The following is a 15676-nucleotide window of genomic DNA, read 5'->3' as shown; positions in this document are numbered from 1 at the left end:
TCCCTTAGAAGGCAGGAAACTAGGAAGAAATCTAGAGAGGAACCAGGCTCCAAGGGGTGGTGACTTCTGACTGATGACTGTAGTGACATGGATGAGACGAGGAGAGAGGAGCTGTCTTACCTGCTCCCCAAGGTGACCTCTGGGCCCATCCTTCCCTGTGTTCCCAGATGGTCCTCTGAGACCTGGTGAGCCAGGGGGCCCCGGGGGGCCGGGAGGGCCAGCCTGACCCTGATCACCCTGTATAGGCATGGAAGGAGAAGTATGAGATGAGGTAATAATCCCAATTCCCACAGTATTATCAATCAAAAAAAAATTCAGAATAATTGTATTGTCACACCCCAGACAAGTTCTTGAACCACTTTCAATATCTTAACTTTGATCAATGTACTGTAGTTAATTCAAAACTTTTCTGACAGTAGCCTCTTTTTACAAAGTGTCTGGCATTTGCCGCCAACTATCCTTGCCAATGTCAAAGTCTTACAGCGAGGCTTAAACTGCTGCTATGCATAATATTCACGCTATAAGACTGTTGAATGCTTGATCAAATTTGATTCAAAACAAGATCTTTAACACAGTCATATTAACAGCAATTTAACAAGCTATTCTTGTTCTCCAATTACCATAGTTCTGACTGGCATTCTTTCTACCAATTATCATCCACAAACACTGTCATTTACTCAAACTCACTTTCCAAAGAGACATAATTTACTTCCCCACTCATTTTCTCTCTAATTTGAAGCAGACATATGAAAGTGGCAGAGCGGCAAACATAAAAATGCTTGAGGCCAATAACATATGTACATGTGTGAGATGTAAAAGAGTGAGGGAAAGTAATAGAAGAAGAGAGGGTGAGAAGCCAGCTTGAAGGGAGAGAAGAGAAAGAGGGCTGAGACGCGCCCGAGACTAGCTCTACCTTCAGGAGTGTCACGTCCTGACCATAGTAAGTGGTTATTTTCTATGGTAGAGTAGGTCAGGGCATGACAGGGGGTGTTTGTCTATGTTTTGTATTTCTATGTTCAGTTTCTAGTTTTGTATTTCTATGTTGGTTTTGTTTGGTATGATCTCCAATTAGAGGCAGCTGGTCATCGTTGTCTCTAATTGGAGGTCATATTTAAGTTGATGTTTGTCCCACCTGTTTTTGTGGGTGATTATCTTTTGAGTAGTGTGTTTTACTCTCTGCGTCACGGTTAGTTGTTTTTCGTTATTTCAAGTTTTGGTGTTTTGCATTACGTTTCACGGTTAAATAAAGATGTGGAACTACAAACACGCTGCATTTTGGTCCGATCCTTCAGACAGCCGTGACAAGGAGGCGTTTCTGACTGCAGAGAGAAAGGGAGAGAGGGAAGCCACCAGAGACGCAGAGTGAAATAAAAACAAACAGAAAGAAAGAATGTAAGAGAGAGGTTAAACAGAGTTGTGAGGATGTCAGAAATGACTATTCAATTTCAGTTCAATTCAATTCGCTTTATTGGCTTGGGAAACATATTCTACTATTCTCTATAGGCTTGACAGAAGAGAGGGAGAAGGAGAAAAAAGGAAGGGAGTGGCAAGGCTGGATGGAGACTCAGAGGACCCGGTCGAGAGAGAGAGAGAGAGATATAGGGTTGGGGAAGGGGGGTAGGACAAACCTTAACTGTGAGAATCTGATTACTGAGCACATCTGTAGAGCCCATGAGTGCAGGGAGTCCCTGATGTGAGGTTTGGACAGTGTTGGAAAGGAGCATTAGGATGAAGGAAAGAGGAGAGGTTGGGTAAGAGGGGGATAATGAAAGACAAACGTGAGTAGGGTGAGAGACAACAGAGGGGGTGAAGGGATGGAATTGAGGTTATTGATCCATCTGTTAGTAAGCACAAAAATCCTGTCTTGGCACAGTTCTAGCATGTGTAAAGCCACTCAACCATAACTGACAAGAGCATACAAAGACAATAGTCATTCTGTCTGGTTTCAATCCTCAAACAATAGCAGCCTAGTTGTCTTGTGGCTGATTGCCTTCATATGAATATCAACCATCCATGGAGAGATTCTGGCAGTCTTGTCCATGTTTGTGTTAGAGCTGTGGTCAATATGAATTGCATTGGGTTTAGAGGCTAAAACCACATTCTTCCTGGTGTAATTTATGTCTTCCCTCTGCTTTCTCAAATCTCTACCCAGACACAACGACCATGGTAGACTGTACGCTCATCAGTATTGACACCCTCCTACGAATTCACATACACCTTGAAGTGCTAAAAGGGCATGCAAGTGCCCTCATATGTTAGATATTGTGAACTACAAAGTACGTATCCATGAATAAGAGTTTGGAGTACAGACTAGGAAACAATGAACTCCAATAGAAACCAGGCCATAATCAACTTTGAGGCAGAATAAGAGGGTTCAGATGGACAGGAATGCATCTGCCCCAACAACCCGATGTAAAATACCTTATTAGCAAAGAGTGACTGATGGTGAACCAATTGCTTCTTGATATTTGAACATGGCTGGGAGGCAGTGCTACTTCCCTTGACCTCGGTAGAGAGGACAACAGTATGGAGACTAGTGCCCGATGGATCAGTGCAAGATAAAATGTGTTTTTGTCTTATCACGGAGACCTGGTAACCGGGTCTTTCTTTTGAGAACTAGACTCATGTGCACAGTGAACAGCAGTGCCTCAGAATACCCTTCAGTTGGGGCTTAAATACAATAACTAGGCAATAATCATTTAATAGGCCAACCCAGGGCACCTTTTTCTAACAGAAGTGTGTTAGGGTGGGGGTTACAGGGGAGTCAGTAGGGTTGACTTAACGGTTTACGATAGGTTCAGATGTATAAAATGTAAAAATCTGGATTCCTGATCCATATTTCTCCCTATAATGTGGTAGATAGAATAAACTGTGGGTTAAAACAAAAGAAGTGAATGTGTGGCTGGGGAAAATAAGCATTGTACTTGACCTGAGAGAGTGGAGCTGGTAAAATTCTGGTGTGTTGGTGAATGATAAAAGACACACTGAGTATATAAAACATTAGGAACACTTTCCTAATATTGAGTTGCACCCCCTTTGTCCTCAGAACAGACTGAATTTGTCATGGCATGGACTCTACAAGGTGTTGAAAGAGTTCCACAGGGATGCTGGCCCATGTTGACGCCAATGCTTCCCACAGTTCCCACAGGATGTTCTTTGGGTGGTGGACCATTCTTGTTACACACGGCAAACTGTTAAGTGTGAAAAACCCAGCAGTGTTGCAGTTCTTGGCACACTCAAACCGGTGTTCCTGGCACTTACTACCATACCCCGTTCAAAGGCACTTAAATCTTTTGTCTTGCCCATTCACCCTCTGAATGGAACACATGCACAATCAATGTCTTAATTGTCTCAAGGATTAAAAATCCTTCTTAACCTGTCTCTTCCCCTTCATCTACACTGATTGAAGTGGATTTAACAGGTGACATCAATAAGGGATCATAGCTTTCACCTGGTCAGTTTATGTCAAGGAAAGAGCAATAATTCCTAATGTTTTGTACACTCAGTGTGTATATATATATATATATATATATATATATATATATATATATATATATGACATATTTAATTCTCTCACCCTGGGCCCCATATCTCCTTGGTCTCCCTAGAGAAAACAAGAAAATTAGAGAATGCTATGGATGATCAATGTACACGACAGGTATATCAAAGGTACAAATCAAAGTACTATCATACTTCCAGAATTTCGTTCCATTTCAAGTTGAAAATTGTATTATAACTTTATTAATTGTACTAGACTTGAAAGGTCATTTTACATGAATCCAGAAAATTGTGTGAATTGCTTCCACTGTTTAAAAGTATTTTTATGGTAGCTGGTGAGATGTAGGTGAGACTTTTTTTGAGACATAGAACTAAACATTTTGACTTGGTGGTCAAGGGAAATCTAAGTGTTACTTCTTTGAGTTGCTGAGGCAGAGGCATTAAGCCTTGTGGGATATTAATTAATGTGAACTCAGCAACCCACCTCAGTGCTGCTCCGACCACAGTGTTGTTAGGAAGCACAATTTTTAAGTTGACTCAAAACTTGACAATATTTATAGGGTGACTTTTGCTGTCGCAAGTCACATTAAAAATGACCTTTTCAGGGCCTCCCGAGTGGTGCAGCAGTCTAAGGCACTGCATCGCAGTGCTAAAGGCTTCACTACAGACCCTGGTTTAATCCCGGGCTGTATCACAACTGGCCGTGATCGGTATTTCCATAGGGCGGTGCACAATTGGCCCAGCAATTGTCCGGGTTAGGGGAGGGTTTGACCGGGGGGGGGGGCTTTACTTGGCTCATCAAGCTCTAGCCACTCCTTGTGGCGGGCCAGGCGCCTGCAGGCTGACCTGGGTCGTCAGTTGAACGGTGTTTCCTCCGAAACATTGGTGCGGCTGGATTCAGGGTTAATTAGGCGGGTGTTAACCTCTACGGGATTGGTGTTCCCCCCCCCACCCCCCGTGGGACGGTTGAGCTAACGTGCGCTAATATGATTAGCATGACGTTGTAAGTAACAAGAACATTTCCCAGGACATAGACATGTCTTATATGGGCAGAAAACTTCAATTATTGTTAATCTAACTGCACTGTCCAATTTACAGTAGCTATTACAGTGAAAAAATACCATGCTATTGTTTGAAGAGAGTGCACAAGAACAAAAAACTTTTATCAAGGCAACTGGTTTGGCACATTGACCTCTGAAGGATATAATGTACTTACATTCAGTAATCTTGCACTGATTTGTCATCCTGAGGGTCCCAGAGATAAAATGTAGCATAGTTTTGTTTGATAAAAAAAAAAAGATATATTCAAATGTAGGAACTGGGTGTGTCTGACCCCCCCCCCCCCCCCCATCTTGAAGTGTAAGGTTAGTGTCTTTTCTGTAGGGAATCTAATTATCCATATTTTATGACATTCCTGAGAGTGTGTAAACTTAAATGTTTTATTACCATATCATTTTTGTATGTTCTCTATAGTCATGTACCTGAAAATGTATCAATTGACCAATTGATACAACTTGATACAACATTTTGAACAGTAATGCAATGGTTCATTGGATCAGCCTAAAACTTTGCACATACACTGCTGCCATCTAGTGGCCAAAATATAAATTGCGCCTAGACTCCTAAGCGATATAATGGCTGTTCTCTTGCTCTTCAAAGATGATGAAAACATTTTTATTGTGGGAAAACATGTTTTCTTCTTTATATTATCTTTTACCAGATCTAATGTGTTATATTCTCCTACATTAATTTCACATTTCCACAAACTTCATAGTGTTTCCTTTCAAATAGTATCAAGAATATGCATATCCTTGCTTCAGGTCCTGACCTACAGGCAGTTATATTTGTGTATGTCATTTTAGGGCGAAATTTAAAAAAAAGGTCCGATCCTTAAAGCGCGGTTTGGCGGGTCATGTTTTGGAGGACGAATGACTCAACCTTCGCCTCCTGAGCGCGTTGGGGAGTTGCAGCGATGAGACACGATTGAAATTGGGTAGGAAAAGGGGGTAAAATACGAAAAAAATTCATGTACAAAAGTAGCTTTTCTATAGGACTACTTGCACTATAGAAAAGGTGTATTTTGTCATACCTTGTCTCCTTTTGGCCCAGGCAGTCCCTGACAATAGAGGAGAAAAAGGAAATAATGGACTGTGATGATCGCTGACAAAACTCATTCCTTCCAAGACATTTCAACTTTCACTTTCCCTTTAAAGACCCAAATGAAAGCCATGCCTTCTATCTCATGAAGGGTTCAGGGTTGTGTGGTGGTTTGAGGGACACAGCTTATGTTCACTGATTAACTCTCCCTCTCTTACAACGGGTGGAGGACATATGAGTTTAGGCCTCAAAGGGTTACGCTCTACAGAATCTCATGATTGCAATTAATTCTGTGATGAGGTACCCGCATGAGGCCTTCTTAGAGTGTGTTTAGATTGAGATGAAGGGTATCTGCTAATATGAGCTTTGTGAATGAATGGACACAGGCGATTTTTAATCCTCACACAGATGGAGCAAATAGACAGTGTCAGAGTGATGTCAGTGTCAGAGTGATGTAACTGGTGTTGGAGGGTTGGGCTGCTGCTTTTCACTGTACTGTTAGATAACAGGAGTCTCAACACCCACTCACTCTCCACACGTAATGTATACAGTACATCTTTACACAAGTCTTGCAACCTTTTTTGCTCTGCATATAGTACACATCATTTAATAATTACATCTGGGGATGCATGCCATATACAGTGCATTCGGAAAGTATTCAGACCCCATTCCTTTTTCCACATGTTGTTACGTTACAGCCTTATTCCAAAATTGATTAAATTAATGTTTTTCCTCATCGATCCAAACACAATACCCCATAATGACACAGCAGAAATAGGTTTTTAGAAATTGTTGCAAATGCATTAAAAATTACAAACAGAAATACCTTATTTACATAAGTATTCAGACCCTTCGCTATGAGACTCAAAAATGAGCTCAGGTGAATCCTGTTTCCATTGATCATCCTTGAGATGTTTCTACAACTTGATTGGAGTCCACCTTTGGTAAAATAAATTGGACATGATTTGGAAGGCAGACACCTGTCTATTTAAGGTCCGACAGTTGACAGTGCACCTCAGAGCAAAAACCAAACCATGAGGTCGAAGGACTTGTTCGCAGAGCTCCGAGACAGGACCGTGTCGAGGCACAGATCTGAAGGGTACCAACAAATTTCTGCAGCATTCAAGGTCCCCAAAAACACAGTGGCCTCCATCATTCTTAAATGGAAAAAGTTTGGAACCTCTAAGACTGTTCCTAGAGCTGGCTGCCTGGCCAAACTGAACAATCGGGGGATAAGGGCCTTGGTCAGGGAGGTGAACAAGAACCGGATGGTCACTTTGACAAAGCTTCAGATTTGCTCTGTGGAGATGGGAGAACCTTGCAGAAGGACAAACATCTCTGCAGCACTCCACCAATCAGGCCTTTATGATAGAGGGGGCAGACGGAAGCCACTCCTCAGTAAAAGTCACGTGACAGCCCCCTTGGAGTTTACCAAGAGACACCTAAAGGACTCACAGACCATGAGAAACAAAATTCTCTGGTCTGATGAAACCAAGATTGAACTCTTTGGCCTGAATGCCAAGCATCCCGTCTGGAGGAAACCTGGCACCATCCCTACAGTGAAGCATGGTGGTGGCAGCATCATGCTGTGGGAATGTTTTTCAGCGGCAGGGACTGGAAGACTAGTCAAGATCGAGGGAAAGCTGAACGGAGCAAAATACAGAGAAATCCTTGATGAAAACATGCTCCAGAGCGCTTAATCACAAGACTAAGGCAAAGGTTCGCCTTCCAACAGGACAACAACCCTAAGTGTACAGCCAAGACAATGCAGGAGTGGCTTCGGGACAAGTCTCTGAATGTCCTTGATCTCTGGAGAAACCTGAAAATAGCTGTGCAGCGACACTCCCCACCCAACTTGACAGAGCTTGAGAGGATCTGCAAAGAAGAATGGGAGAAACTCCCCAAATACAGGTGTGCCAAGCTTGTAGCGTCATACCCAAGAAGACTCGAGACTGTAATTGCTGCCAAAGGTGCTTCAACAAAGTACTGAGAAAGGGGTCTGAATACTTATGTAAATGTGACACATTTGCCAACATTTCTAAAAACCTGTTTTTGCTTTGTGATTATGGCCTGTTGTGTGTAGATTGATGAGGGAAAAAATATAATCCTGAAAGATTACATGCTAAATTGGCTAGGTTTCACCAACAAACTTTAATGGCCTGGAAAATATGTTGCCTGCACAATTTTTCCCCACATAAAGCTATTTTGTGGAATAATTCAGACATAACTGTAAGGAATAAGTCATTGTTCTACCCCATCTGGTATGAGAGGAATATTGACTTTGTTCTTGATGTTTTCGACAACAGGGGTAATATTCTCACAAATGAACAATTTATAACATTGAAAGAGTTTCCAATACCTTTCAGAGAGTTTATTTCTGTGATCAAAGCCGTTCCCAGTGGTCTAACTACACTAATGAAAACTCATCTTAGCTTTGGTAATGATCACAAAGCTTATCCAGAACTCAGATTGGAAGGTGTGGGCTTATTTGAGAAATCTTGTTGTAATAAGTGTATAAGACAAATTCTTCATTCACAAAACCAACTTACACCGAGTGTCACGTCCTGACCAGTATTAGGGATTATTTGTAATTGTAGTTTGGTCAGGACGTGGCAGCGGGTATTTGTTTTATGTGGTTCGGGGTGGTTGGCTGTGTATTAGGGTGTTTGATTTGTTAGTTCTGGGTTTTGGGTATGTTCTAGGTTGTATTTCTACGTTCTGTCTAGTTTAGTTTTCTATGTTTAGGTTTGGGTGTTGGACTCTCAATTGGAGGCAGGCGTTTCTGGTTGCCTCTGATTGAGAGTCCTATATATAGGTATGTGTTTGGGTTTTGAGTTGTGGGAGATTAATTGCTGTGTATAGCTTTGTGCCTTACAAGCCTGTTAGTCGTCGTTGTGTTTTTCCTGTGTACGTGTTTTGTTTTCGGTTTACCTTCTTTTCCATAATAAAAAGAAGATGAGTACACATAACCCCGCTGCGTATTGGTCCACTTTCTCCAACTATGATTTCTCTTTATCTTCAGACGAAGAAGAGTGTAACACCGAGAGGAATTTTTTTCTGGAACATGCTTATTCCTGACATTGTCTGGAAAAATGCATGGTTAAGGCCTTACAAATATTGCATACCAAACAAAGTTAAGTGCACTTTAAAATTTTACGTAACATATATCCATGTAATTCTATGATATCCAAATTTGTGGCTCTTGATCTGCGTTTTCTGTGAAAAAGAAGGTGAGAATCTGTCTCACTTGTTCTTTGAATTTAAATTTGTGTCAGAATTTTGGGAAAACCTTGCAAAATACTTATTTACCATTATGAACACTACCCATGTTTTTTACATGAAAGATGTAATATGTTACTATTGCAATGATAACAAGACCATTGAAATTATTGTGATTTATTTTTATTCTTGTTGCCAAATACTTTAGACAAACAATAATTCCAAAATTCTATACCAAAAATAAAATTTATTTTTGATTGAATTTAACTATTTTATTAAAACATTAACCCTAGTGAACAATAACAAGAATAACATTTTCCTAAATCATTACAATAAGATTTTTTCAGAGTGATTACAATTGCACTAGAATTGTTTCTTTTTTTATATTTTTGTTTGTTTCAGTATTTTCTCGTTAGTACCTGTGTTCTGTTTTGTATGATGTAAGAATGTAAATTGTTGATCTGTATTTTCAATAAAAAAATTGTAAATAAAATATCAACAACAACAATAAATTTGGGGAAAAAATGTAATTCATTTTAGAATAAGGCTGCAACTTGTGGAAAAAGTCAAAGGGTCTGAATACTTTCTGAATGCACTATAAGTCTTAAGATTACGGTGCATTTCTGTGTTACATTTAGTCCATCAAAAGTAATTGCAAAGTCTTAATGAGGTGCAGGGAAAGTGTTTAAAGATCGTGTATAAGTGCCTTCAGAACAAGGTAATAAATCAGATAATCTTATAAGAAAGGGGTACTTTTTATAGAGGCTCACTTCAGTCAAGACACACCCCATTTATTCTTGAGTGTGACATTGTTTCCACCTCTCCTCCCATGTTGCAGACCAGCCTGCTGTGGTCCCTTGGATATGGACGCAGGTATGCACAGGGCTGCCTTCAGGGCTGCCTGCCTTCATGGGCTCATATAGCACACTGATGAATGGATAGGCCTTTCCAGACTAAGAGCACAGCTTTGCCAAGGTGAATCAAAGTTAAAAAGGTCTCCCTTAACCAGAGGGTGCTGATAATGAGCTGACCGGTGGAGAATAGAGGAGTGTTCATTTCATTCATTCCTTTAATTCAGGCAGCCATTAGGCTGCTGAACAGTGGGACATACTGTAGGACAGATGTAGGCGCTATTCATGGTCAGACAATAGGACGCAGGGACTGTGAATATGCGTGCATTAACTATTAACTTTGTAGTGTTAGTCCCGTGTGGCTCAGTTGGTAGAGCTTGAAGCTTGTAGGTTCGATTCCCACAGGGGACCAGTACTGAAATGTATGCACTCACTACTACAAGTCACTCTGGATAAGAGCATCTGCTAAATTACTAAAATGTCAATGTAAAAATGTTGTATTTTCCAAGTTGCATGTATTACAGTGTATTGTTTTTGTGTAATTGTGTCTTAGACCACTGCGCCACTCGGGAGGCCCGGTATGGTATCTTTTTTTGGCAGATGTTCAGCTCTGCTACATCACATCTGCTTATAACTAGACACGTTGGTGTTTGGTCATCAAAAACTGGGAGTTTAACAGATAAGATGATTATTGTACATACCTGGCTTCCCATGGGACCAGGAGCACCCTGTATATGGGAAGACAAGGTTTAAATCACAGAATGATTATATCACAAGTCATTCATGGCAAGAGTAGAACACATAAAATGTTTATGATAATTGAATGAAAACATTATTGAATAGAGCTGGACTGTATAAAGTGCACTGAGCTAAATATCAAAACCATATCAAAACATTAAGATGATGAAAATGGGTACTTACAGGCTTCCCATCCATCCCAAGTGGGCCCTAGAATATAGAAAAATGTATGAAGAATACATATTATGTTAAAGAAAAACACGGTTATGTACACCTCTCCTGAGTCCGTATGCACGTTTTGGTAGCAAAAATATCAGATCAATTGGGCATACTGCTGGCCAACGATTAAGCAGGCTATAGACAAACATGGGTAAAAATCCAGTCAGTCTAGAGTCCACGTTCACTGTATCACAAAGCCGTAATGTAGGTCGCTGTCCAGTGCGGCACAGGTGCTGAAATGCTCTTGAAGTCAATTCAATGAACTATTATAATATTCCACAGCCAGTGGCGTGAAAAAGAAGGATGAAGATGCAAGGATTCTAAGGAAAAGAGGTACATCAACTATTCTGAGAATACTGTAGGGGAACTGTGAGTCCAACTGGGCCCACATGTGGTTCGGTCATGAACACAGAGTTTGGACTCACATTCCTCTTATTATTGGAAGAACTTCACAGGTTTGTGCATTTCCTGTTGATCTTAAGTAAGCATGTGGACTGCCAACACGTGCAACCCAACCCTTCTGGACCTACTGTCAGAACAACTGTCTCAAACCTTTGTCTTAATAGAAGGGACAGGTAAGGGAAAGGGTATACCTAGTCAGCTGCACAACTGAATGCACTCAACCAAAATGTGTCTTCCACATTTAACCCAACCCCTCTGGAAAAATATTCCATTCTGCCCTTGAGCAAAGCCGTTAACACCAAACAACAACTGCTCCCCGGGCAAATTAACCATTTGAAAAAACACTCGAACACTGCCCTCCCTTCGGCAAATCTGATCACAACTCCATTTTGCTCCTCCATTCCTATAGGCAGAAACTCAAACAGGAAGAACTCGGGCTAAGGACTATTCAATGCTGGTCTGACCAATTGGAATCCACACTTCAAGATTGTTTTGATCACGTGGACTGGAATATGTTCCGGGTAGCCTCTGACAATAACAACGACGATTACACTGATACGGTGACTGAGTTTATCAGGAAGTGTATTGGAGATGTTGTACCCACTAACTATTAAAACCTGCCTTAACCAGAAACCATGGATAGATGGCAGCATTCGCACAAAACTGAAAGCGCGAACCACCACATTTAACCATGGCAAGGTGACTGGGAATATGGCTGAATACAAACAGTGTAGTTATTCTGCAAAACGTCAGTATAGAACCAAAGTGGAGTCGCAATTCAACGGCTCAGACATGAGACATATGTGTCAGGGTCTACAGACAATCACGGACAACAAAAGGAAAACAAGCCATGTTGCGGACACAGACATCTTGCTTCTGGACAAGCTAAACACCTGTGTCTGCTTTGAGGATAACACAGTGACATCCAGCCAGCTACCAAGGACTGTGGGCCCTCCTTCTACGTGGCTGACGTGAGTAAGTCATTTAAGAGTGTTAACCCTCGCAAGGCTGCCGGCATCCTTAGCCGCGTCCTCAGAGCATGCACAGACCAGCTGGCTGCAGTGATTACGGACATTTCAATCTCTCCCTATCCCAGTCTGCTGTCCCCGCATGCTTTAAGATGGCCACAATTGTTCCTGTACACAAGGTAACTGAAGGTAACTGAACTAAATGACTATCGCCCCGTAGCACTCACTTCTGTCATCATGAAGTGCTTTGAAAGACTAGTCAAGGATCATATCTTCTCTACCTTACCTCACACCCTAGACCCACTTCAATTTGTTTACCGCCCCAATAGATCCATAGACGATGCAATCGCCATCGCACTGCACTATCACATCTGGACAAGAGAAATACCTATGTATTAATGCTGTTCATTGACTATAGCTCAGCATTCAACACCAAGTACCCTCCAAGCTCATCATTAAGCTCAAGGCCCTGAGTCTGAACCCTGCCCTGTGCAACTGGGTCCTGGACTTCCTGACAGGCCGCCTCCAGATGGTGAAGGTAGGAAACAACACCTCAACACTGGGGCCCACAAGGGTGGGTGCTCAGCCCCCTCCTGTACTCCCTGTTCACCCATGACTGTGTGGACACGCACGCCTCCGACTCAAGTTCGCAGACGACACAACAGTAGTAGGCCTGATTGCCAACAATGATGAGACAGCCTACAGAGAGGAGGTGAGGGCCCTGGGAAGGAATGTGGTGCCAGGAAAATAACCTCTCACTCAACGTTTAACAAAATAAAAGGAGCTGATCGTGGACTTCAAGAAACAGCAGAGGGAGCACCCCCTTATCCACATCAATGGGATTGCAGTGGAAAAGGTGGAAAGCTTCAATTTTGTCGGTGTACACATCACTGATAAACTGAAATGGTCCACCCACACAGACAGCGTGGTGAAGAAGGCGCAACATTGCCTCTTCAACCTCAGGAGGCTGAAGAAATGTGGCTTGAGTAAAAATGTTAGACATTAATTGAGCATTTGTTGATGTCAGAGTGGGCAGTTTAGGCGAAAGTGTTGAGTGGCCAAGAAAAAAAATGTCATGTAGCTAATGATATATTTTTCTTGAAAGACATGTTACCCTTATCCTAGGTTGGAAAAGAGAGTATAGTCTCTTATTTACCTAGGAAGGAAGCGGGCAGTTAGGGGAAAAGGGTGATCATTGTCTTAAAAGTATTCCTGAGGGACGTGGAGTAGGTTTGGAAAAGATAAATAGATTTCTTATTATGAACCCTTGGAATGTAGGCGGAAGTTTATGAGAAATCCTGTTTGAAGAACAAGTTGTGTACAGGTGTTTCTGTATGACGTCTAGACATTGTATTTTGGCCAGTTTTTTAGGGTGTGGTCGGTCATTGTATCTTGGTGGGACTGATCCCTGCAGGGCTTCCCAAATTTGGACACCTTAGAAATGTATGATTCTGGTAAAATTGGTTATAGCAAAATGTTCATTGCAAATCATTCTGAAAAGTCTCTCCTTTTGATTACAATTATTCCACGACAGTATATAATGTATTCTATACTATCCCCTGTATCTTAGTCTTTGCCGTTCTGACATTCCCTGTCTTAGGTCAGTTAGGATCACCACTTTATTTTAAGAATGTGAAATGTCAGAATAATAGTAGAGAGAATGATTTATTTCAGCTTTTATTTCTTTCATCACATTCCCAGTGGGTCAGAAGTTTACATACACTCAATTAGTATTTGGTAGCATTGACTTTAAATAGTTTAACTTGGCTAAAACATTTTGGGTAGCCTTCCACAATCATCCCACAATAAGTTAGATTAATTTTGGCCCATTCTTCCTGACATAGCTGGTGTAACTGAGTCAGGTTTGTAGGCCTCCTTGCTCGCACACACTTTTTCAATTCTGCCCACAAATTTTCTATAGGGTTGAGGTCAGGGCTTTGTGATGGCCAATCCAATACCTTGACTGTTGTCCTTAAGCCATTTTGCCACAACTTTGGAAGTATGCTTGGGGTCATTATCCATTTGGAAGACCCATTTGTGACCAAGCTTTAACTTCCTGAATGATTTCTTGACATGTTGCTTCAATATATCCACATAATCTTCCTCCCTCATGATGCCATCTATTTTGTGAAGTGCACCAGTTCCTCCTGCAGCAAAGCACCCCCACAACATGATGCTGCAACTCCCATGCTTCATGGTTGGGATGGTGTTCTTCAGCTTGCAAGCCTCCCCCTTTTTCCTCCAAACATAACGATGGTCATTATGGCCAAACAGTTCTATTTTTGTTTCATCAGACCAGAGGACATTTCTCCAGAAATTATGATCTTTGTCCCCATGTGCAATTGCAAACCGTAGTCTGGCTTTTTATGGCGGTTTTGGAACAGTGGCTTCTTCCTTGCTGAGCGGACTTTCAGGTTATGTCGATATATGACTCGTTTTACTGTGGATACACATACTTTTGTACCTGTTTCCTCCAGCATCTTCACAAGGTCCTTTGCTGTTGTTCTGGGATTGATTTGCACATTTTGTACCAAAATACGTTCATCTCTAGGAGACAGAACGCATCTCCTTCCTGAGCGGTATGACAGCTGCGTGGCCCCATGGTGTTTATAATTGTGTACTATTGTTTGTACAGATGAACGTGGTACCATCAGGCGTTTGGAAATTGCTCCCAAGGATGAACCAGACTTGTGAAGATCTACACTGTTTTTTCCTGAGGTCTTGACTGATTTCCTTTTGATTTTCCCATGATGTCAAGCAAAGAGGCACTGAGTTTGAAGGTAGGCCTTGAAATACATCCACAGGTACACCTCTAATTGACTCAAATGATGTCAATTAGCCTATAAGAAGCTTCTAAAGCCATGACATCATTTGCTGGAATTTTCCAAGCTGTTTAAAGGCACAGTCAACTTAGTGTATGTAAACTTCTGACCCACTGGAATTGTGATACAGTGAATTCTAAGTGAAATAATCTGTCTACAAACAATTGTTGGAAAAATTACTTGTGTCATGCACAAAGTAGATGTCCTAACCGCCTTATCAAAACTATAGTTTGTTAACAAGAAATTTGTGGAGTGGTTGAAAAACGAGTTTTAATGACTCCAACCGAAGTGTATGTAAACTTACGACTTCAACTGTATTCTTAATTTCATTCCTTTACTTAGATGTGTGTATTAGGTATTTGTTGTGAAATTGTTAGATAATACTTGTTAGATATTGCTGCACTGTCGGAACTAGAAGCACAAGCACTTCACTACACCTGCAATAACATCGGCTAAACACGTGTATGTGACCAATAACATTTGATTAGATTTTTTGTCACTTTAATAATGTTTACATATTTTGCATTACTCATCTTATAGGTATATACTCTATTCTACTTTATCTAAGTCTATGCCGCTCTGGTATTGCTCGTCCAAATATTTATATATTCTTAATCCCATTCCTTTACTTTAGATTTGTGTGTATTAGATGTATTGTTGTGAAAGTGTTAGACACTTGTTGAGATAAAGTCAGTAGACTTGTTTGAACTGCAAAAGAGAGCTTTTCCTGATGTATCAAGTTGATGACACTCTCTTATGGTCTGGGAGAGGTGTAGGTGCCTACACACAATAGCTTAGCCTGTTTTGGAGACTTTTTTTTCGGAATTTCGGATGACTGACATCCCCAAAGTAAACTGCCTGT

At 41.2% G+C, this 15676-nt stretch overlaps 1 protein-coding gene across 10 annotated transcripts in view; it reads right to left on the bottom strand.

Moving 5' to 3' along the window:
- Positions 1 to 15676, bottom strand: part of LOC115154907 (collagen alpha-1(XXIII) chain) — a 142888-nt gene that overhangs the window by 30724 nt on the left and 96488 nt on the right. For 3 of the 10 annotated variants that reach the window (XM_029701608.1, XM_029701609.1, XM_029701610.1), the window contains 6 exons: positions 10587 to 10613; positions 10367 to 10393; positions 5588 to 5614; positions 3578 to 3604; positions 1629 to 1688; positions 121 to 237 (listed from right to left, as the gene is read on the bottom strand). In XM_029701608.1, the coding sequence (XP_029557468.1) occupies positions 121 to 237; positions 1629 to 1688; positions 3578 to 3604; positions 5588 to 5614; positions 10367 to 10393; positions 10587 to 10613 (285 nt within the window). The remainder of the gene's footprint in view (positions 1 to 120; positions 238 to 1628; positions 1689 to 3577; positions 3605 to 5587; positions 5615 to 10366; positions 10394 to 10586; positions 10614 to 15676) is intronic. The other 7 variants (XM_029701611.1, XM_029701612.1, XM_029701616.1 and 4 more) reach the window with 5 other exon arrangements.

This window comes from Salmo trutta, chromosome 19 (genome assembly GCF_901001165.1).
Source record: "Salmo trutta chromosome 19, fSalTru1.1, whole genome shotgun sequence".
Taxonomy (NCBI): domain Eukaryota; kingdom Metazoa; phylum Chordata; class Actinopteri; order Salmoniformes; family Salmonidae; genus Salmo; species Salmo trutta.
The sequence above is the reverse complement of the archived record's forward strand: the minus strand, read 5'-3'. Positions and strand labels throughout refer to the sequence as shown.